Source organism: Cololabis saira, chromosome 6 (assembly GCF_033807715.1).
Source record: "Cololabis saira isolate AMF1-May2022 chromosome 6, fColSai1.1, whole genome shotgun sequence".
In the NCBI taxonomy this organism is placed as follows: Eukaryota; Metazoa; Chordata; class Actinopteri; order Beloniformes; family Belonidae; genus Cololabis; species Cololabis saira.
In genome coordinates this window covers 44,935,661-44,956,006 of record NC_084592.1, presented here as the reverse complement: position 1 = coordinate 44,956,006, position 20,346 = coordinate 44,935,661, and the positions used below count along the sequence as shown (strand labels likewise).

The 20,346-nt window shown below is 40.1% G+C and overlaps 1 protein-coding gene across 6 annotated transcripts in view; it reads right to left on the bottom strand.

Moving 5' to 3' along the window:
• Positions 1 to 1,492: 1,492 nt before the first annotated feature.
• The window catches only part of scel (sciellin), a 32,518-nt gene continuing 13,664 nt past the window's right edge, over positions 1,493 to 20,346 (bottom strand). For 5 of the 6 annotated variants that reach the window (XM_061724639.1, XM_061724641.1, XM_061724642.1 and 2 more), the window contains exons 8-26: positions 17,721 to 17,756; positions 17,566 to 17,637; positions 17,415 to 17,483; positions 16,006 to 16,077; positions 15,854 to 15,922; positions 15,637 to 15,705; positions 15,485 to 15,541; positions 12,262 to 12,324; positions 12,045 to 12,098; positions 11,890 to 11,931; positions 11,242 to 11,310; positions 10,332 to 10,379; positions 10,139 to 10,186; positions 9,034 to 9,084; positions 8,864 to 8,908; positions 8,173 to 8,253; positions 5,187 to 5,295; positions 3,062 to 3,164; positions 1,493 to 2,313 (exon numbers count right to left, since the gene is read on the bottom strand). In XM_061724639.1, the coding sequence (XP_061580623.1) occupies positions 2,297 to 2,313; positions 3,062 to 3,164; positions 5,187 to 5,295; positions 8,173 to 8,253; positions 8,864 to 8,908; positions 9,034 to 9,084; positions 10,139 to 10,186; positions 10,332 to 10,379; positions 11,242 to 11,310; positions 11,890 to 11,931; positions 12,045 to 12,098; positions 12,262 to 12,324; positions 15,485 to 15,541; positions 15,637 to 15,705; positions 15,854 to 15,922; positions 16,006 to 16,077; positions 17,415 to 17,483; positions 17,566 to 17,637; positions 17,721 to 17,756 (1,174 nt within the window). In that variant the 3' untranslated portion in view covers positions 1,493 to 2,296. The remainder of the gene's footprint in view (positions 2,314 to 3,061; positions 3,165 to 5,186; positions 5,296 to 8,172; positions 8,254 to 8,863; positions 8,909 to 9,033; positions 9,085 to 10,138; positions 10,187 to 10,331; positions 10,380 to 11,241; positions 11,311 to 11,889; positions 11,932 to 12,044; positions 12,099 to 12,261; positions 12,325 to 15,484; positions 15,542 to 15,636; positions 15,706 to 15,853; positions 15,923 to 16,005; positions 16,078 to 17,414; positions 17,484 to 17,565; positions 17,638 to 17,720; positions 17,757 to 20,346) is intronic. The other variant, XM_061724640.1, reaches the window with a different exon arrangement.

Genomic DNA, 20,346 nt, shown 5'->3' with positions numbered 1-20,346 from the left:
CTGGCCCGGCTTGGAGGGCCGGCCCCCGTCTACTGGATGGCCGGTGAGGGAACGCGGGTGTCTTATCAGGGCCGGCTTTGCTGGTCCTGCCTCCTGGCTTCGGCCTCCGCTCCCCCTCCTTCCCCCCCTACACGATTCATACGCACATAGCGGAAGGGCCCGGGTCGTGGGGGGCACTGTCCCGCGTGGCCCGGCACTCCCCGCCTCACGGTTTTAACAGCAAAGTAGACACTGCACATTCAACATTTAATAAATACATTTGACAAGGACACGTAGTTTGGGAGGGGGGGGGGGGGGTCGGTGTCAAATCGATACTTGGTCCTCCCCCTCCCTGTTTTTATGGCATTAATCACATGCACTCAACACCAGGGGCGGGAGGGGGTCCCACATCACCCGCGTTCCCTCGCCGGCCTGGGATAGGTGGGTCGGGATACCCGGGTCTGGCGGGGCTCGCCGTGCAGCCTGGGGTGCCTTCTGGCGGTGCTGGACCCCCCCGGGGAGGGGGAAACGGTGCGTGAATGTGTGTCGTTGTCGGTGAGAATGCGGTGTGGAAGGGTCCTGCCATGGAGGATCTGGGCCTCCATTGGCAGGACAACATAATTTAATAATTTATCAATATTATATTATACAAAGATGGTTATTATTATTATTATTATTATTATTATTATTAGTATTAGTATTATTGTTAGTATTATTATTATGTATAGTATATCTTATTATTAGTATAGGTATCGGATAGGTGAATGGATGAATGAATGGGATGCCTGGGTCTGGGGCCCTCCGTTGTCCCCCCCGCTTCCTCCGCGGGCTCGCAGGCGGTAGGTTGCCTCCCTCCTACTTCTCCCCTCTGTGGGGTTGCCGGTGGCCTGGGTTCCGGGTTCTTCTCCTCTGTGGGGTTGCTGGTGGCCTGGGTTCCGGGTTCTTCCTGGTCGGCCCCTGTTCTCGCGGGTGGCGGGGTTGCTTCCCCCCTCCCCCACTATAGATACACTTCAGGTGGAACTCTGTTTGGTTTATCACACACACACACACACACACACACACACACACACACACACACACACACACACACACACACACACACACACACACACACACACACACACACACACACACACACACACACACAGAGACATACACACTGGCTTGTTCACCTGCATGCTTGCTCTGTAGTTTTTGGTCGATTGCTGTTCGTGTTTTGGCTCCGTGTCGGTTTTGTGTTTGTGGTTTTTGTTGCAGATTTCCAGTGCTTGACGTGTGTCTCCGTGTGTTCCTGCTTCCTGGATTGGCAGTGGATGTCGTTACCATTTATTCTGATTATACACTTTTTTTATACTCTTTTTTTTCACATTTTTTTAAAATTTGTTTTATAATCAAGCTGTGTATGGGTACAGATGTAAAACTGAAAAACTGAAAACAGTAAGCAACAATTCTGATCATTCTGATCTGATTATGTTCTTCACACATAATAACTTAAAGAGACATAATAAAAGGAATAGTAATTTGTATTAATTTATTTTGGTTATATAAACACATTATCATTGGCTTTATTGCACAGAGAGAAAGCCCCCGGCCCTCAACAGCATCACATTCCCCGTCACGCCGCTCACAAGAATCCCTGGGAAAGCTGCAGACTCCCAGCAAGAGAATATAAGAACCCATTCCTTCACATGTATTATCATTCTGGCAAAAAGTCAGTGTATATATATATATATATATATATATATATATATATATATATATATATATATATATATATATATATATATATATCCAATGTCACTGGAAAGGCATGTTCTCCCAGAGTGCTTCTGATTAATGATGACTCTCAGTTAAATTTACATTACAAAGAAAAAGTTGTGTGCCTGTCAGGATTAACAGCCGCTAGAAAAATGCTTGCTCTTCGATGGAAACCACCACATCATCTACTGGTTTAATCTGTTTATGGACATTTCACATATGGGACTTTCAGTGGCAAGAATTCATGGTGCGTGACCCAGGACATTAAAAATATATATCGCTACAGGGTGGCTGGTGGGGGGACGGGTGATTTAAAGGTGCTATACAATTGCGTGCATAATTGTTCGATTTAATTGTATGCATCAACAAAAAATAAAAAACAGTTGATCACAAAAAAAAAGAATATAAGAACCCATATAGAGGTGATGCAGGCCCAGCTACACCACAACACCACCAGAACAACACCGCTGCCATCGTAGGTTTTTAACGTCGTTAAACAGTCAAATCCATCCTGTAACTGTGAGATCCTCCAATCAAACATGTGAAGAATCCTGGAGCCTCAACGTCGCCACTTTTCTGAGGGAGAAAGAGGAAACACAGGTTTAATTTCTATTAACTAAATAAAAAGATTCATTCCTTTTTTTTTCTTTTTTTCTTATTGACAGATATATACAGGACTGTCTCAGAAAATTAGAATATTGTGATAAAGTCTTTTACTTTCTGTATCGCAAAAATGTCATACATTCTGGATTCATTACAAATCAACTGAAATATTTCAAGCCTTTTATTATTTTAATATTGCTGATCATGGTTTACAGCTTAAGAAAACTCAAATATCCTATCTCAAAAAATTTAAATATTCTGGGAATCTTAATCCTAAACTGTAAGCCATAATCAGCAATATTAAAATAATAAAAGGCTTGCAATATTTCAGTTGATTTGTAATGAATCCAGAATGTATGACATTTTTGTTTTTTTAATTGCATTACAGAAAATAAAGAACTTTATCACAATATTCTAATTTTCTGAGATTCTAATTTTCTGAGACAGGTTTACCATCTAGTGCCTCTCTGGTTTTGCTGTTTTCCCCATGTGTGCTGTATGATGATGGTTGCACCGATGTAATAACATTGTTTTTTGGATGACTAAAATAAACTAAAGAAAAAAAAAAGAAATATCTTGTTCCAAATGAAATATTTGTGTGGAGAGAAATTGTGTGTGTGTGTACATCATGGACCAGGATGATAGAAGTTGGGTGTGAAAGTTAGTTTCACAGGTAATTTAGAAACAGAGAAGATTGATTCTTCACTGGAGCGTTTTTTACCTCTGGTGATGTCGAAGCAGCTCTCGCAGTGAACCATGCGCTTGTAGATCCACATGGTGTCCCCGGCCTTCAGATTACCCAGGGTGCTGTCGCACACGTCACACTGCCGAGACACAAACACACGCTTAAAAGGAGGACACACACACACACACACACCGAGTACACACCAAACACGCACAGCTGGGGGCCGTTAATCTCCGATGACACCGGATAAATGCTGGATTTCAGCAGAGCGGCTGTTACGCTTCTTATCGAGCTCTTTATCTCGCAGGAAGTGTGACCCTAAAGATCGACGCCTGGAGCTTCTCTGCTCTTCTAACACGTATAAATATATATATAAAAATACGGGAAGTTTTCCGCCATGGTCCCACCAGCCCAACCGAGGGCCAGTATCTTACATTTTAAGACAGGTTTACAAGAAATCTAAAATAACTACTGTCAACCACTTACAAACTACAATTCAGTGCTCAGAATCTGATACTTCTACCTTTGTTGACACCGAAATGCTGTGGATTTTCCTATGTATGTGATTCCTGTAATAGAGCCTAAATGAAAAAATAAAGGGGAATTAAAGCACATTTATTTATTTTAAATATTTTCAGTTTATATACAGGACTGTCTCAGAAAATTAGAATATTGTGATAAAGTTCTTTATTTTCTGTAATGCAATTAAAAAAACAAAAATGTCATTCATTCTGGATTCATTACAAATCAACTGAAATATTGCAAGCCTTTTATTATTTTAATATTGCTGATTATGGTTTACAGTTTAAGATTAAGATTCCCAGAATATTCTAATTTTTTGAGATAGGATATTTAAGGTTTCTTAAACTATAAGCCATGATCAGCAATATTAAAATAATAAAAAGGCTTGCAATATTTCAGTTGATTTGTAATGAATCCAGAATGTATGACATTTTTGCATTACCGAAAATAAAGGACTTTATCACAATATTCTAATTTTCTGAGACAGTCCTGTACACATTGATTGTCTTCAAGTGAAACATTTACATAAATAAATGTAATTTTTAAATAAACAGAACCCGTTCCCTGTTTACCCTCGACAATGTACAATCTACAGTCCTGCACCTGCAGCTCTTTACTCTCTGTATATCCTTATGCACTTTTGAGTATGCAGCGTTTTAGTTTCTAGCCTAGTGTCCTTATCTTTTAGTGTTCAGAGTTTTTAGTGTTTTAATTGTTTTTATTGCTTGCTTTGAGCCAGTGGCAACGAAATTTCGTTCCACTTGTATTTGGACTTTTGGAATGACAATAAAGTGAACATTGATATCTTGATACCATTTGATACATTTTCTTTTAATTTGTCATTTTCACTCATGTGGCTCTCTGGCGCCGCCCTGGTGCTGCTGACGGACATCGTTCCTCCCCATGAGAGACACTAAAATCGCAGTTACAAATCTTTCAGAACCCTGTTCCCTATCCTGCTCCTCTTTGGGAAAGTAACTTAGGGTTTCCCATTTTTAGAGATATTTACATGAAGTTTTCCCTTTTTTTTGGCAGAAACATCTTCTCTCTCGTTACATCCATCTCTGATTTGTTGTTCAGAGTTTGCTCCCGTTGTTGCCCCTAACCTCGTGGGAACTGCCACCCAGGATACAGCAGGTGGCAGTTCAATTTGCAGAGACAGGAATGCTTTTAAAAAATTATTATGTTATACATTTCCAACGTTTTATCCCCTTTTTTTTCTCCCTCTCATTTCATTTCTTTTTTTATTCATCTCTGTATCTCTTTTTTTTTGGTTTTGTTTTATTTTACTTACGGTTATTTTTTGTTACTTTTCTACTTTGGTTTGTCTGAGTGGAGAGTTTGTTCCATTTTCTAGGTGGTGTTTAAAAGACGGTGCATATTTCTGTAATGTCATTTAATTCACTATTGTCTGACCCTTTGAAATCAATAAATATACTTATAATTTTTTTTAATTATTTTGTTATAAAAAGGTAAATGTATGGGAAAATACTAATACGGGAGGATGGTAAGAGGATAAAATACGGTAGTTTTCCGGCCAAAGCGGGAGACTTGACAGGTGTGACCTTGTGTGACCTCTACTCTGGCCGGGTCGTTGTGTCCTGAGCAGAGAAGGCCTGAGGAGAGAAGCTGGTCTCACCTTGAAGCAGGTGGCGTGGCAGTTGATCCTCATGTCCTCCAGGACCATCTTGGCGTCGGCGGTGAAGGGTTTGTGGCAGGAGGAGCACAGGTCTTTCTCCAGCACCGGCCTGTCGGGGGGAACAGAAACCCGTCAGAGCCACTTCATAAAACACACCAGAGGACGGCGTTTAAGCGGCTCCTAAAACCAGTTAAAGTAATAACTAGCGCTGTCAGGCGATTAAAAAAAAAAAATCTAATTAGAATCAGAATCAGAATCAGAAAAGGGTTTATTGCCAAGTTTTCACACGAGGAAATTGTTATGGGGATTGGTGCAACACAATACAAATATAAAAAACAAATATATAAGAGATAAAATAAAATGACATGTAAAAACAATAATAACAAGTATAAACAGTGAAATAAAATGTAGACCGGAAATGTACAAAATGAGGTTTTAAAGTGCCGGGTGAGTCTGTACAAAAGTGACTTAGAAACTTAGGATAGGTAAAAAGTATAGACAGAAATGTACAATGAGGTTTGTAAAGTGCCGGATATGAGTCTGTGCAAAAGTTACGGGATTGGAGTTTTTACGTTAATGTAACGTAGAGTGGGATGGGGGGGCAGTCCGTGGTAGTCGGGGGGGGGGGGGGGGGGGGGGGGGACCGGGGCCTTGTTGACGAGGAAGGCTGCAGACGGGAAAAAACTGTTCTTGTGGCGTGAGGTTTTGGTCCTGATGGACCGCAGCCTCCTGCCAGAGGGAAGAGTCTGGAACAGTTTGTGTCCGGGGTGGGAGGGGTCTGCTGCAATCTTTCCTGCACGCCTCAGGGTCCTGGAGGCGTGCAGGATTTATATTTAATTATTTATATTTAATTAATCTAATTAATCACATTTTAATCCCATATCTGCTAAAGGTCCCCAAATATCGCAAATCCACGTTTCGGTGTCTGGAATCCAGTTGTTTCTGTGAATTGCAGCGATCCATTTGTCTCTTAATCTTATTTTTCATCAGTCTGTAAAACGATAACTCTGATTTCTTGCTAAATCTATGAGTACAGTCGATCACACAACAGCTCTTTCCCATTTTAGATGTTTTCCAGTTGCTCAAACTGAAAGTTTATGCTGACACTCAGTCTCTCTGACACTCAGTCTTTCTGACACTCAGTCTTTCTGACACTCAGTCTTTCTGACACTCAGTCTTTCTGACACTTAAACCGTGTCCTAACTGCATGCGATGCGAGCGTCAGCGACAAAATCAATTCCATTGCTTTATTTTCTATTGGACTGTCCTAACTGGCTGGCTGCTTTCGCGTTGAAAGCCGGTTGAAAGCGCTGTAGGAAACAGGATGAGGAACGGCTGATCCAGTTAGTTGAAATGAGAAGTTATCTCTATGATTCCTCCTCATTTCACTACAAAAACCTCAATAAAGTGGCAGCTGCTGGAGGGAGATGGACAGAGAGCTGGAAGTTTCTGACCGTTATTTTTGTGTGTTTTGTCAGGATGCTGAGCTAATTTACCGTTAGCTTCTGTTAATGAACTCTAGCTACTGTTAAACCGTTGAGGGAGGGTAGTTAGCAAGTTCAGCACAATAATATGGCCTGTTAGAGTTGAACAACAATTAATAACAGAACTGCATATTAACGGTTTCAGTGTGGACAGAGAGCGTCCGATGTCACGCAGTGCGACGATAGTCGGACGCTCTCATGCAGTTATGACACGGTGTCAGTCTTTCTACCACTCAGGCCACGTTTCCACGTAGCCGGGTATTTACAAAAACGGATATTTGCCCCTCTACGTTTTGAAAAATATCCTCGTTTACACGAACCCGCATAAATATCTGTTAAGGTGCTATGAGCAGCCAAACCTACAGGGGGCAGTGTAACGAGAAGATAAAGTCATGCTAGCCAATCAGAATCCTGGAAAAAAACATCAACAAATGACACGTGTGATGCCTTAATAATATGTTTCCGTGTTAAATCGACGGCGTAGCCTACGTAGGCTCTGCGTTGGTGTAACGCGGAACCATAAATCAGCCTTGACTGCAGTTACTTCCAAGACGGAACGAGAGTCTTTGGTTTGGAGTGACAGAGAAGTGGAGTTACTTTTAAGTGTGAGTTTAGAATATAAAACAGGTAAAATACAAGAAAATATTGACGGTGTGTAAACAAATTGTAAACACAGGTCGAACACATGACGCTGGTGACGTTTCTGTCTCATAATGTGACTGTGGCAGGGTGGAGGAGCTGCAGCCACTTAGGCTGATTAGGGCACAGGTGGGCCCAATCAACCTCTCCACCCTGCCTGCCTGCATAAGGCATGGCTGCTCTCCCTTGGAGGCTGCTGAAGCTGGAAGCACGTGTGTCCCTGGTATGCTGAGGTGCTTGTGCACGTGTTGGCGGTGATTTGGGCAATAAAAAGGGTTCTGCACAAAGCTCCGTGTCCTCCTCAATCCTGTCGGTCGGGCCCCCGTAGCACTAGCCTTGCTACAGTGACGTTCTAAAGCCTAAATGTCCGTTTCTCTCCGTTTAAAAGCAAACGTGAAGACAGGGTTTTTGAAAATCTCCACTTTGGCCGGAGTTTTCAGAACTGATCGTTTTTGGTGACTTTGAGCTTCGTTTTCGTGTAAACGAATGGCCAAAACGCATGAAAACACCACCGTTTTTGCTACGTGGAAACGGGGCCTCAGTCTTTCTGCCACTCAGTCTTTCTGTCACTCAGTCTTTCTGCCACTCAGTCTTTCTGCCACTCAGTCTTTCTGTCACTCAGTCTTTCTGACACTCAGTGGGAGAAACCCGCTGTGAAGTCTCATCTATGACATCATGTGCATTCCCTCTACTCAGAGGTCATCACAGCCGAACCAGAACGCTAAACTGATGTGAGGAGACGTGAACCTGAGACGAGCGCCGCGTCAGCATGTCGGCGTTGCCAACACGCTGACGTCGGCCTTTAGAGGAGGCAGAGCTGCAGATACCGCTGACTCAGCTCTGTGGTGCCGTTAGTTTCCTACCGTTCAGAAGACACGTCGGACCTGCTGCTCCGGTACGACGGGGAGGTGAAGGCCGTGGGGCTGGTGACGCTGCTGCTGTAACTGCAGAGGAAGAAGAGAAGCAGAGATTCCACCTTAAAACTACATCTCATCAACACTGAAGAGTTTCTGTATGAGTGAAACTGTGGAACAGCCTGAACATGGAGCTAAAACAAAGTCAAAACATATCAGAAACATTCTATTCAAAATACAGGACTGTCTCAGAAAATTAGAATATTGTGATAAAGTCCTTTATTTTCTTTAATGCAAGAATGTCATACATTCTGGATTCATAACAAATCAACTGAAATATTGCAAGCCTTTTATTATTTTAATATTGCTGATCATGGTTTACAGTTTAAGAAAACTCAAATATCCTATCTCAAAAAATTTGAATATTCTGGGAATCTTAATCTTAAACTGTAAACCATAATCAGCAATATTAAAATAATAAAAGGCTTGCAATATTTCAATCTCATCAGTATTGTATATATATATATATATATATATATATATATATATATATATATATATATATATATATATATATATATATATATATATTTTGTATTCTGTTTTTTTTATTTACTTTTTTGTACTCTTTTTTAACATGCATGTTCGAAATAAAATCTTCAAATCAAATCACGGCTCCGGGTCCTGAGGTGGTTCCTACCTGGAGTCGGGTCTGGAGTAAGAGTAGGATTTACGGTCGCTGCTGCTGTCAGAGCAAAAACACAGATTAAAAACAGCTCAGACACTTTCTCTCTCTTTCTTTTCTCACTGCAATGAAACCAAACGGGCCTCCGGTGACCTGAACGACCCAAATGAAGCTGAGAGGTTCACCTGTAGGAACTTGGCCGGGAGGAGGGAACGTCGTCGGGGTACGAGCCGTAGCTGCAGCCAGGAGACAAAGAAATGGAAAAATCAAACAACGAGACCTGAAAAATGACATGATTGTAATCATGCTGAGGAGTTCTGAGGAGTTCTGAGGGGTTCTGGAGGATTTTTAAGGGCTCTGAAGGGTTTTTCATTTAATTTATTCTTTATTTCATTCAAAAATAAAACAACAAACAATTCAATACAAACACAAACGTTCCTAAATTGTGAATGAAAAGGAGCAGAAAGAAGAAGAATCTTATCTAATCTGCCCCTTTTTCCCAAGAAATAAATTTACAAATGACGTAAATAAAAAATTTAAAAAACAACAACTAAGTAAATAAAAAACTAAAATAAAATAAAATAACCGCCGGCTATGGGTAGGTCAATCAAACTTAACTAACATTTTTCATTATATTTCCTTAACATACAGGCTTTAATTGTTCTTTTGAATGTAATATTTGATTTGGATTCTTTGTTTTCTTTATTCAGATTGTTCCATAAACTGATTCCTTTCACAGAAACACAACGTTCCATCAATTTAGTCCTGAATCTTGGTTTTTTAAAAATCTTTGTTCCTTTTAAGTTATACTTGCTTTCTCTTTAGTCAAATCTTTTCTGAATGTTGATTGGTAAAGTTTTCTTACGCGCTTTAAACATAATTTGCAGAATACTTTAGTCTACTAATTCATGAAATTTCAACCATTTTAACTGAAGGAATAATGGATTTGTTGGGTCTCTATATCGTTTTCTACTGATTATTCTTATGGCTCTTTTTTGCAAAATGAAAATTGATTGAATATAAATGTTTTACAGGCATTTCCCCAAACTTCAACACAGTAGGTCAGATATGGAACAATCAGAGTGTTATATAAAATGTACAATGCTTTGTTGTCCAATGAATCCTTTACTTTGTGTAACAGAGCAATTGTTTTTGATATTTTTATCTTTGTATAATGTGATTTCCAATTCTGAAGGTTCTGAAGGTTCTGAAGGGTCATGAAGGGTCATGAAGGGTCATGAAGGGTCATGAAGGGTCATGAAGGGTCATGAAGGGTTCTGATGTCTTTACCTGATGGTTCGCGTGGAGGAAGGCGAAGTCACAGTTGGACTCTCTCCTCTGAATAACATGGAAGTAAACGTCAGAGTGCATCTTGTATATGTCAGGAAGGAAGGAAGGAAGGAAGAAAGAAAGAAAGAAAGAAAGAAAGAAAGAAAGAAAGAAAGAAAGAAAGAAAGAACATATCTCTATTTCTAACTCTTACCCTTTGCTGTTTTTCACGGGGCCGACTTCTCTCCTGGTGATGCTGGTTCTGGTGAGACAGAGACGAGACAGAGACGATGGTGAGTTGGACGACTAAACGAGATGGTTGCTGGTTTAGTTAACGACCAGTACTGGAGTTGAGGGGGGATGAGAGGGGATGAGGGGGAAGGCATCCCCCCCTGAAATAAAAACGGTCCAAATCATCCCCCCTTTCCATCCCATATGTCATTTCATCAATGAATGTGGTTTTACTGCTATTTCAACATTTAGAGTCATCACCAGAAAAATAACACCAGAAAAATAACTTATTTGACAATTTTCACTTGTTTCAAGTAAATTTTCACTTGAAATAAGTAGAAAAATCTGCCAGTGGGACAAGATTTATCTTCTCATTATAAGACAAAACAATCTGGTTCCACTGGAAGATTTTTCTACTTATTTCAAGTGAAAATTTACTTGAAACAAGTGAAAATTGTTGTTTTTTCCAGTGATGAGTCTTGTTTTAAGTGTAATGAGATTTCTTTTTAGTAAAATGAGACATTTTAACTAGAAATAGGACAAATATTCTTGTTAAGATTGTGAGTTTTTGCAGTGATCCATGTTACTTATCCTGTGAAGGACAGAGTCATATTGATAAGTTCAGAAAAGTGTTTTTTATTGTTGTGTTTTGATGTATTTGATGTAAGCCCAGTGGATATTTAAAGCTTACAGAAGGCTGCATTTAACTGCTGCTATGTCATTCCTGCAGTATTTCTGCAGGTGTTTTGGTCACTGCTATTATTTGTAATATATTATATTATTTGTAATCAGCACAAATTATCTGTCCCCATATGATAAAATCCACCATCCCCCCTGATTTTTTTTTACAACTCGAGTACTGTTAACGACAGATAAACCCTGAGACGTCTCACCTGGGCGAGGAGGGGGGATCAGACGTGATGGATTTAGGCAGCAGCGTGCCGTACAGCTCATCCTCGGCCCTTTAAGAACAAGGACGTATAAAACACACAAATACGAGCATTAACGGTGCAATCCTGCAGAAATGTTTATATAAAAATGCTTATTATTCCAGAAGAACACAAGAAATGTTTTGATATTTAAATGACTGTCTCAGAAAATTAGAATATTGTGATTTTCTGTAATGTAATTACAAAAACAAAAATGTCCTACATTCTGGATTCATTACAAATCAACTGAAATATTGCAAGCCTTTTATTATTTTAATATTGCTGATCATGGTTTACAGCTTAAGAAAACTCAAATATCCTATCTCAAAAAATAGAATATTCTGGGAATCTTAATCTTAAACTGTAAGCCATAATCAGCAATATTAAAATAATAAAAGGCTTGCAATATTTTAGTTGATTTTTAATTAATCCAGAATGTATGACATTTTTGTTTTTTTTAATTCCATTAGAGAAAATAAAGAACTTTATCACAATATTCTAATTTTCTGAGACAGTCCTGTATACAGGAAAGCAGAAAAAAGAGAAAAATTACAAAGTTTATTCAGAAAAAGTGAGCAAAGAAGATAAAAAGAGTGATGGAGTTTATCTTACGTGGAGGAAGTCCGTGTTTTAGTTTTATTTTTAAAACCATCGCTGAAACATAAAAATAAGACAAATATTCTTATTAGACCGTCTGGTATTTAGGCCTCAGCTGTTAATCTCTTTATTTTATGAGTTGGTTTTGTAAACAGACAGTAGTAACTCACCTGTCGGGGGAGCTTTTCACCGTCACCGTTTCAGTGCTGGACACCGGCGTTTTGCTGGAATGAACGGATCATTAATCAGTGGAAATGATCAATAATGGATTCTGGTGGTGTTAAACAGCAGCTCAGCACTTAAACTGTGGTTTAAACGAGTCGTGTGTCGATGCTGCTCCACTCTGGGAGGAAGAGCGGGTTTTCTCAGGTGGAATAAAGTCATTACCTCTTTGGGACGTCGGTTTTGATGGATTTGGGGATGAGAGAGTCGTAGAGTTTGTCCTCGGCGCTGGAAGGAAATCAGAAGGAAAATAGTTGGTTGATGAGAAGTTGATAAAAGTTTTCTGTATCTGTTCCTAAGTTGGGAAGAAGATTCTACAAGAGTTTCTGTCACTTTCCATCCATCCATCCATCCATCCATCCATCCATCCATCCATCCATCCATCCATCCATTCATCATCCATGCATCCATCCATCCATCCATCCATCCATCCACCCATCCATCCATCCATCCATCCATCCATCCATCATCCATCCATCCATCCATCCATCCATTCATCATCCATGCATCCATCCATCCATCCATCCACCCATCCATCCATCCATCCATCAATTCATCCATCCATCCATCCATCCATCCATCCATCATCCATCCATTCATCATCCATCCATCCATCCATCAATTCATCCATCCATCCATCCATCCATCCATCATCCATCCATCATCCATCCATCCATCCATCCATCCATCCATCCATCCATCCATCAATCATCCATCCCTCCATCCATGCACTAATGCATCCATCCATCCATCAATCATCCATCCATCCATCAATCATCCATCCATCCATCCATCCATCATCCATCCATCCATCATCCATCCATCCATCATCCATCCATTATCCATCCATCCATCTATCATCCATCCATCATCCATGCATCCATCCATCCATCCATCCACCCATCCATCCATCCATCCATCCATCAATTCATCCATCCATCCATCCATCAATTCATCCATCCATCCATCCATCCACCCATCCATCCATCCATCCATCCATCAATTCATCCATCCATCCATCCATCAATTCATCCATCCATCCATTCATCATCCATCCATCCATCCATCAATTCATCCATCCATCCATCCATCCATCCATCATCCATCCATCATCCATCCATCCATCCATCCATCCATCCATCCATCCATCCATCCATCCAAAATGACATTTCAGGAACAGTGTTTTCAGATGACTAAAGTACATTTGGTGCATTACTATATACTACAAGATACTATTAGTACATACTACTAGATAGTATTACTACGTAAGATTTGATCTCACTCTTTGCTGAAGCTCAGTTTAAGACAACAGTGGAGATCTGCAGATGCTGGAAGGTTAATTTCCGCATTTTTAGGGCCCGAGCACTTACAGTGCGAAGGCCCTATGGTATCTGTAGGATTTTTTTTCCTTTTTTCTTCTTTCTTTCTTCTGACGGAAGGAGGGTCTTTTTGCCCCTTTAAACGTTCCCCAAAAGTCACCAAATTTTGCACCAAGCCAGGCCTGGCGATTAATTTGATATTTCATGGTTTGCATTAATGGGCGTGGCTAACGGCTCAACAGCGCCCCCTAGAAAACTTTTCTCTGCCATAACTTTTGAATGGTTTGACATAAAGAGTCGTGGGTGGTGTCATCGGACTCGGTATTGAGTCCTTGAGCTTCATTGGCCTGAATTAGCTCCGCCCCTTCTTCTGATTGGTTGTCCCTATTTTCTGTTATAACTTTTGAATGGTTTGACATAGAGAGTTGTGGGTGGTGTCATCAGACTCGGTATTGAGTCCTTGACCTTTATTGGTGCAAATTTGCCCCGCCCCTTCTTCTGATTGGTTGATATTTCATAATTCCTATTTTTGGCCATAACTTTTGAAAGGTTTGACATAAAGACTGGTGGGTGGCATAGACGGATTACCGCATGGGCAAAGTGGGCGTGTGCCCAGGGCCCTGGAGCCAATGGGGGCCCTCGGCTTTCAAACATTTTGTTTTTTTTTTATGTGTAAATTAAAATAAATTTACAAGCTCATAGGGCCCAATGATAGGGCCCCGTTTTGTGTTATACATTCATATATAATCGTAAATTGTAGGCTATAATAATGATAAAATGTGCATTGTGCGGTCAGTGTAGACTAATTCTTACTTTACAACTGTCCTGAATGCATCAGGGCCGTGAGCCAACGCTGATTGGCTGGAAAGCCTGATTTATGGTTCTGCGTTAAATCGACGCAGAACCTCCGCGCATCGCCGCGTAACCTACGCCGTAGGATCTGCGTTGGTGTAACGCGGAACCATAAATCAGCCTTAACAGTTAGAGCTAATTTGCCGACTCGGCAAATTTGCGGCCATGAAGGAGGTGAGCGCTAAACTTTAAAAGAGGACTAAGCATGTACAAAGTTTTATGGAAGAGTCAACTACCATTGGTGAGTCAGTGTAACTTTCATAAATCATTTCTTTATCAGAATGTTGTGTATTCTTGACCACCTGCCTATTTGAATGAGCTTTGTGTTGTTGTCAACTAGACCGACGAGTCTATTCTCTGTTCTAGAGCTCAGAAATGATGTTATAAACCGCTGTGTCAATATCTATCTAAATAGATTGTGTAATGTTTTTTTTTTGTATTTAAGCTGTATCAAAGATGGAACTGAGTCAGTCCGTGACTATCAGAGTTTTCAGCTCCATGTGATTGACAGCTGTCAGGCCTGTGTGTGTGTGTGTGTGTGTGTGTGTGTGTGTGTGTGTGTGTGTGTGTGCGCGCTTTCTGCAGCATAGGCCTATAGGCTTGGCTCAATAAAAGTGAGAATACATGTAGTTTGATGGGTAGGATGATGTTGTTGAACGTTAAAATGACTATCATAAGGGCCCATCGAGAATGCTCCGCCCCCCTCTGGACTGAGACCCATGCTCCGCCACTCCGCCATCCACAATCACACGGTGTGATTGTGGATTCTCTGCGCCATTGTGTGACCAAACTGAGTGATTGGGGAGAGTATGCACCGTGCACGTAAGATATTATTGTAGGTAGGGGCCCATAGCGAGTTTGTGTCCAGGGCCCGTGGTCATGATAATCCGTCCTTGGTGGGTGGTGTCATCGGACATGGTTTTGAATCCCTTGACCATAATTGGTGTGAATTAGCCCCACCCCCTCTTCTGATTGGTCGATATTTGATCATTCCTATTTTCTGCCATAACTTTTGAATGGTTTGACAAAGAGTCATGGCGGTGTCATCGGACTTAGTTTTGAGTCCTTGACCTTAATTGGTGCAAATTGCATGTGCGAGGGCCCGTTCATCGCTGCTTGCAGCTTTAATTCTAACTCTTACTTTACTTATTTTAGATATTGTCAGCGTCTGGCCTGCTGGCTGCGCTGCTTTATAACCACGAGAGGATGAAACGTACTCTTTGTCAGGGCTGCTTTTCACCGTCACCGTCTCGGTCGTGGTGACTGTTGTTTTGCTGCAAAAAGAACAGGGAACCTTTATAAGAAAACAGTCCTTCTCTGTCATTTCTTACAGTCTAATCTACAGTCTACAACAGATTAAAAATATCACCTGTTTTTGGTGGGGGGGTCGTCCTTCAGGGATGAGGGGATGAGTGTGTCGTACAGTTTTTTCTCAGCTCTGGACAGAAATTTGTTAAAGACACGTCAAACCCAGCCGAGACTCCAGTCGGACTTTAATTAAATGATCAAAGTACGTCTTACTCTTTACATGCGCTTAGATTTATTTTTTTCAGTGTAATAAACGTATAACTGATTAGAAATATCACCTGTTTTTGGTGGGGGGGTCGTCCTTCAGGGATGAGGGGATGAGTGTGTCGTACAGTTTTTTCTCAGCTCTGCACACAAGTTTGTTAAAGACACGTCAAACACAGCCGAGACTCCAGTCAGGCTTTAAACGAATTATCACAGTACGTCTTACTCTTTAGGGCTGGAAACGGTTTTCTCTGGGACTTTAGTGGTTCTGGTGGGAGAGTAGGTGGAGTACTGCGACCTGGGCGTAAAAGAGATGTAGAAACACACATTCATCCATATTCAGAAAGGTAAAACGTCGACTCCAGAGTTATAACACACTTCCTCCTTCCTATACTTTCCTAAACTTACAATCAACTGTGTCAGAAGAAAAAAAAGTACTTTTAATACTATTTCAATCTTGATTATTGTCTGCATCTGAGATGTTTGTATTAGATCAAGGGAAGCTCAAACAAAAAGGGATAGCATTTAAAAACCAGGCAGAGCAAACTCTTCTTCCTTGCATGCTGAGATCCTTTAACGGGCACAACGAGAAGCTGCTGCTGCCACTTTATTTCACTCTTTACTGCAAAAACAGCAGGAAACCAGAAAAGCTGGTTAAAGTATTCATTCAGCGCTGGAGGCGACCGAGGGTTCAGGACACGCTTCGTCTGAGGTCTGATCTACCGTACTGCATTTGGTGGAAATATCCAAAAAAGCCCAGAGTGTTATATAATAATAATAATAATAATAATAATAATAATAATAATAATAATAATAATAATAATAATAATAATAATAATTAATAATAATAGCAGCGATAATAATAAATAATAATAATAATAATAATTATTATTATTATTATTATTATTGTTATTATTATTATTATTAATAATAATAATAACAATACTACTACTCCTACTACTACTACTACTACTAATAATAATAATATTGATGATAATGATAAGAACAACAACAATAGCAATAATAATAATAGTATTATTAGTATTATTATTATTAATAATAATAATAATTATTATTATTATTATTAATAATAATAATTAATAATAGCAGCGATAATAATGAATAATAATAATAATAATAATATCCTCCTCCTACTACTACCACTACTACTACTACTACTACTACTACTACTACTAATAATAATAATAATAATAATAACAATAATAATAATAATAATAATGATAATGAGAACAACAACAACAATAATAATAATAATAATAATAATAATAATAATAATAATAATAATAATAATAATAATAATAATAATAATGAGAACAACAACAACAATAATAATAATAATAATAATAATAATAATAATAATAATAATAATAATAATAATAATAATTAGCATAAAAATATTCATCATCATTCATCGTTCCAGTTTTACTTTAAGAAAAACTGAAAAAGCAAAGTACGAGCCAGTAGATCGTCGCCTGTTGCTGCAACATTATATTACTTGATCCTTTTCAATGGTGTATTTATAATTTAGGAACACTGGAACTTATTGATGTGTTTTTATCTATAACTCTGAATGTGGTATCTGCTCAGTGGCCACTGGCTGTTTTTATTTTTTACCCTTTGCTGGAGGAGAGGACCCGCTGGGTGAACGTGTCGGTCTTGGTGGGAGATTTCACCTCCGCAGGTCTGTGTAAGAGGAGAAAACTCATCAGACTCGTGAGGACGGAGTAAAAGTGTGACACAGATGAGAACTACTTTGAATTCGTACTTGACAGTCTTGGTGGTGGTGACGGTCGTCTCGGTGGTGTCTCCGTTCTTGACCACTGTGGTGGTTTTAGTGCTACAAGAGGAGAAAACAGAAGAGTCATTCACAATCCTCTCCACATGCACTGTGCTGGGATTTCAACAGTATTTATTGTGTACCTCGTCTTTGGCTCCTCTGCTGCAGCAGTCGTGCTCCTGCAGAGACGTCACACATGTAAAAATCTTAGGATTTTCTTTTTTAAATCACTAGCTCAAAGTAGTACACTGCAAAAACTCAAAATCTTACCAGGAATATTTGTCTTATTTCTAGTTAAAATGTGTCATTTTTAGTAAAAAAAAAAATCTCATTACACTTAAAACAAGAGTCATTACCAGAAAAATAACTTGTTATTTGACAATTTTCACCTGTTTCAAGTAAATTTTCACTTGAAATAAGTAGAAAAAGAATTATCTTCTCATTGCAAGCAAAAAAATCTTGTTCCACTGGCAGATTTTTCTACTTATTTTAAGTAAAAATCTACTTGAAACAGGTGATAATTGTTGTTTTTTCCAGTGATGAATCTTGTTTTAAGTGTAATGAGAATTTTTTGACTAAAAATGAGACATTTTAACTAGAAATAAGACTAATATTCTCGGTAAGATTTTGAGTTTTGCAACTTTGCAGTGTAATGGACAATAACAACATGTGCAATAACAACAATACTAACATGTGCAATATCCCCCAAGCTGTTGCTCTGATGAACTCTCAACACTCATAGAGTCTCAGAGTAATCAATCAATAGTAACAATAATAATAATAACCTCAATCATATGCTGTGACAATGCACCTTCCAATAATCATATCTACCTCATACTGCTGCATCTTTCACTTTTTGAAAATTGTATATATGTTAATAAGAGCTGTCATTTGTCTATTGTCTATTACCTATTTAACTATTTACTGTAGAGTGAGCGAAAATAATCAAAAAGAGTCAAATTGGATGATGGATTGATGGATGGATGGATGGATGGATGGATGGATGGATGGATGGATGGATGGATGGACCAATGATGGATGGATGGATGGATGGATGGATGGATGGATGGATGGATGGATGGATGGATGGATGGATGGATGGATGGACCGATGATGGATGGATCGATTATGGATGGATGGATGGATGGACGGACGGATGATGGATGGATGGCTGGACGGACGGATGATGGATGGATGGATGGATGGATGGACGGACGGATGATGGATGGATGGATGGATGGATGGATGGATGGATGGCTGGATGGATGGATGGATGGATGGACGGATGATGGATGGATGGATGGATGGATGGATGGATGGATGGATGGATGGATGATGGATGGATGGATGGATGGATGGATGGATGGATGATGGATGGATGGACGGACGGATGATGGATGGATGGATGGATGGATGGATGGATGGATGGATGGATGGATGGATGGATGGATGGATGGATGGACGGACGGATGATGGATGGATGGATGGATGGAGATGAATGGATGGACGGATGATGGATGGATGGATGGATGGATGGATGATGGATGGATGGACGGATGATGGATGGATGGATGCATTAGTGCATGGATGGATGATGGATGGATGGATGGATGGATGGATTGATAGTTTGATGGATGGATGATGGATGGATGGATGGATGGATGGATTGATAGTTTGATGGATGGATGATGGATGGATGGATGGATGGATGGATTGATAGTTTGATGGACGGATGATGGATGGATGGATGGATGGATGATGGATGGATGGACGGATGATGGATGGATGGATGCATTAGTGCATGGATGGATGATGGATGGATGGATGGATGGATGGATTGATAGGTTGATGGATGGATGATGGATGGATGGATGGATGGATGGACGGATGGATGATGGATGGATGGATGATGGATGGATGATGGATGGATGGATTGATAGTTTGCTGGATGCATGGATGGATGATGGATGGATGGATGGATGGATGGATTAGTGCATGGATGGATGGATGGATGGATGGATTGATAGTTTGATGGATGGATGATGGATGGATGGATGATGGATGGATGATGGATGGATGGATGGACAGATGATGGATGGATGCATTAGTGCATGGATAGATGATGGATGGATGGATGGATGGAGGGATGGACGGATGGATGGATGGACAGATGATGGATGGATGGATGGATGGATGGATGGATGGATGATGGATGGATGCATTAGTTTATGGATGGATGATGGATGGATGGATGGATGGAAGATGGATGGATGGATGGATGCATTAGTGCATGTATGGATGATGGATGGATGAATGGATGGATGATGGATGGATGCATTAGTGCATGGATGGATGATGGATGGACAGATGTTGGATGGATGGATGGATGGATGATGGATCGATGGATTAGTGCATGGATGGATGATGGATGGATGGATGGATGGATTGATAGTTTGATGGATGGATGATGGATGGATGAATGGATGGATGATGGATGGATGGATGGATGGATGGATGATGGATGGATAATGGATGGATGCATGGGTGGATGGATGGATGGATGGATGGATGATGGATGGCTGGATGCATGGGTGGATGGATGGATGGATGGATGGATGGATGATGGATGGATGCATTAGTGCATGGATGGATGATGGATGATGGATTTATGATAGATGGATGGATGGACGGATGATGGATGGATGGATACAATAATTCAATTCAATTCAATTCAATTTTATTTGTATAGCGTCTAATACAACAAAACAC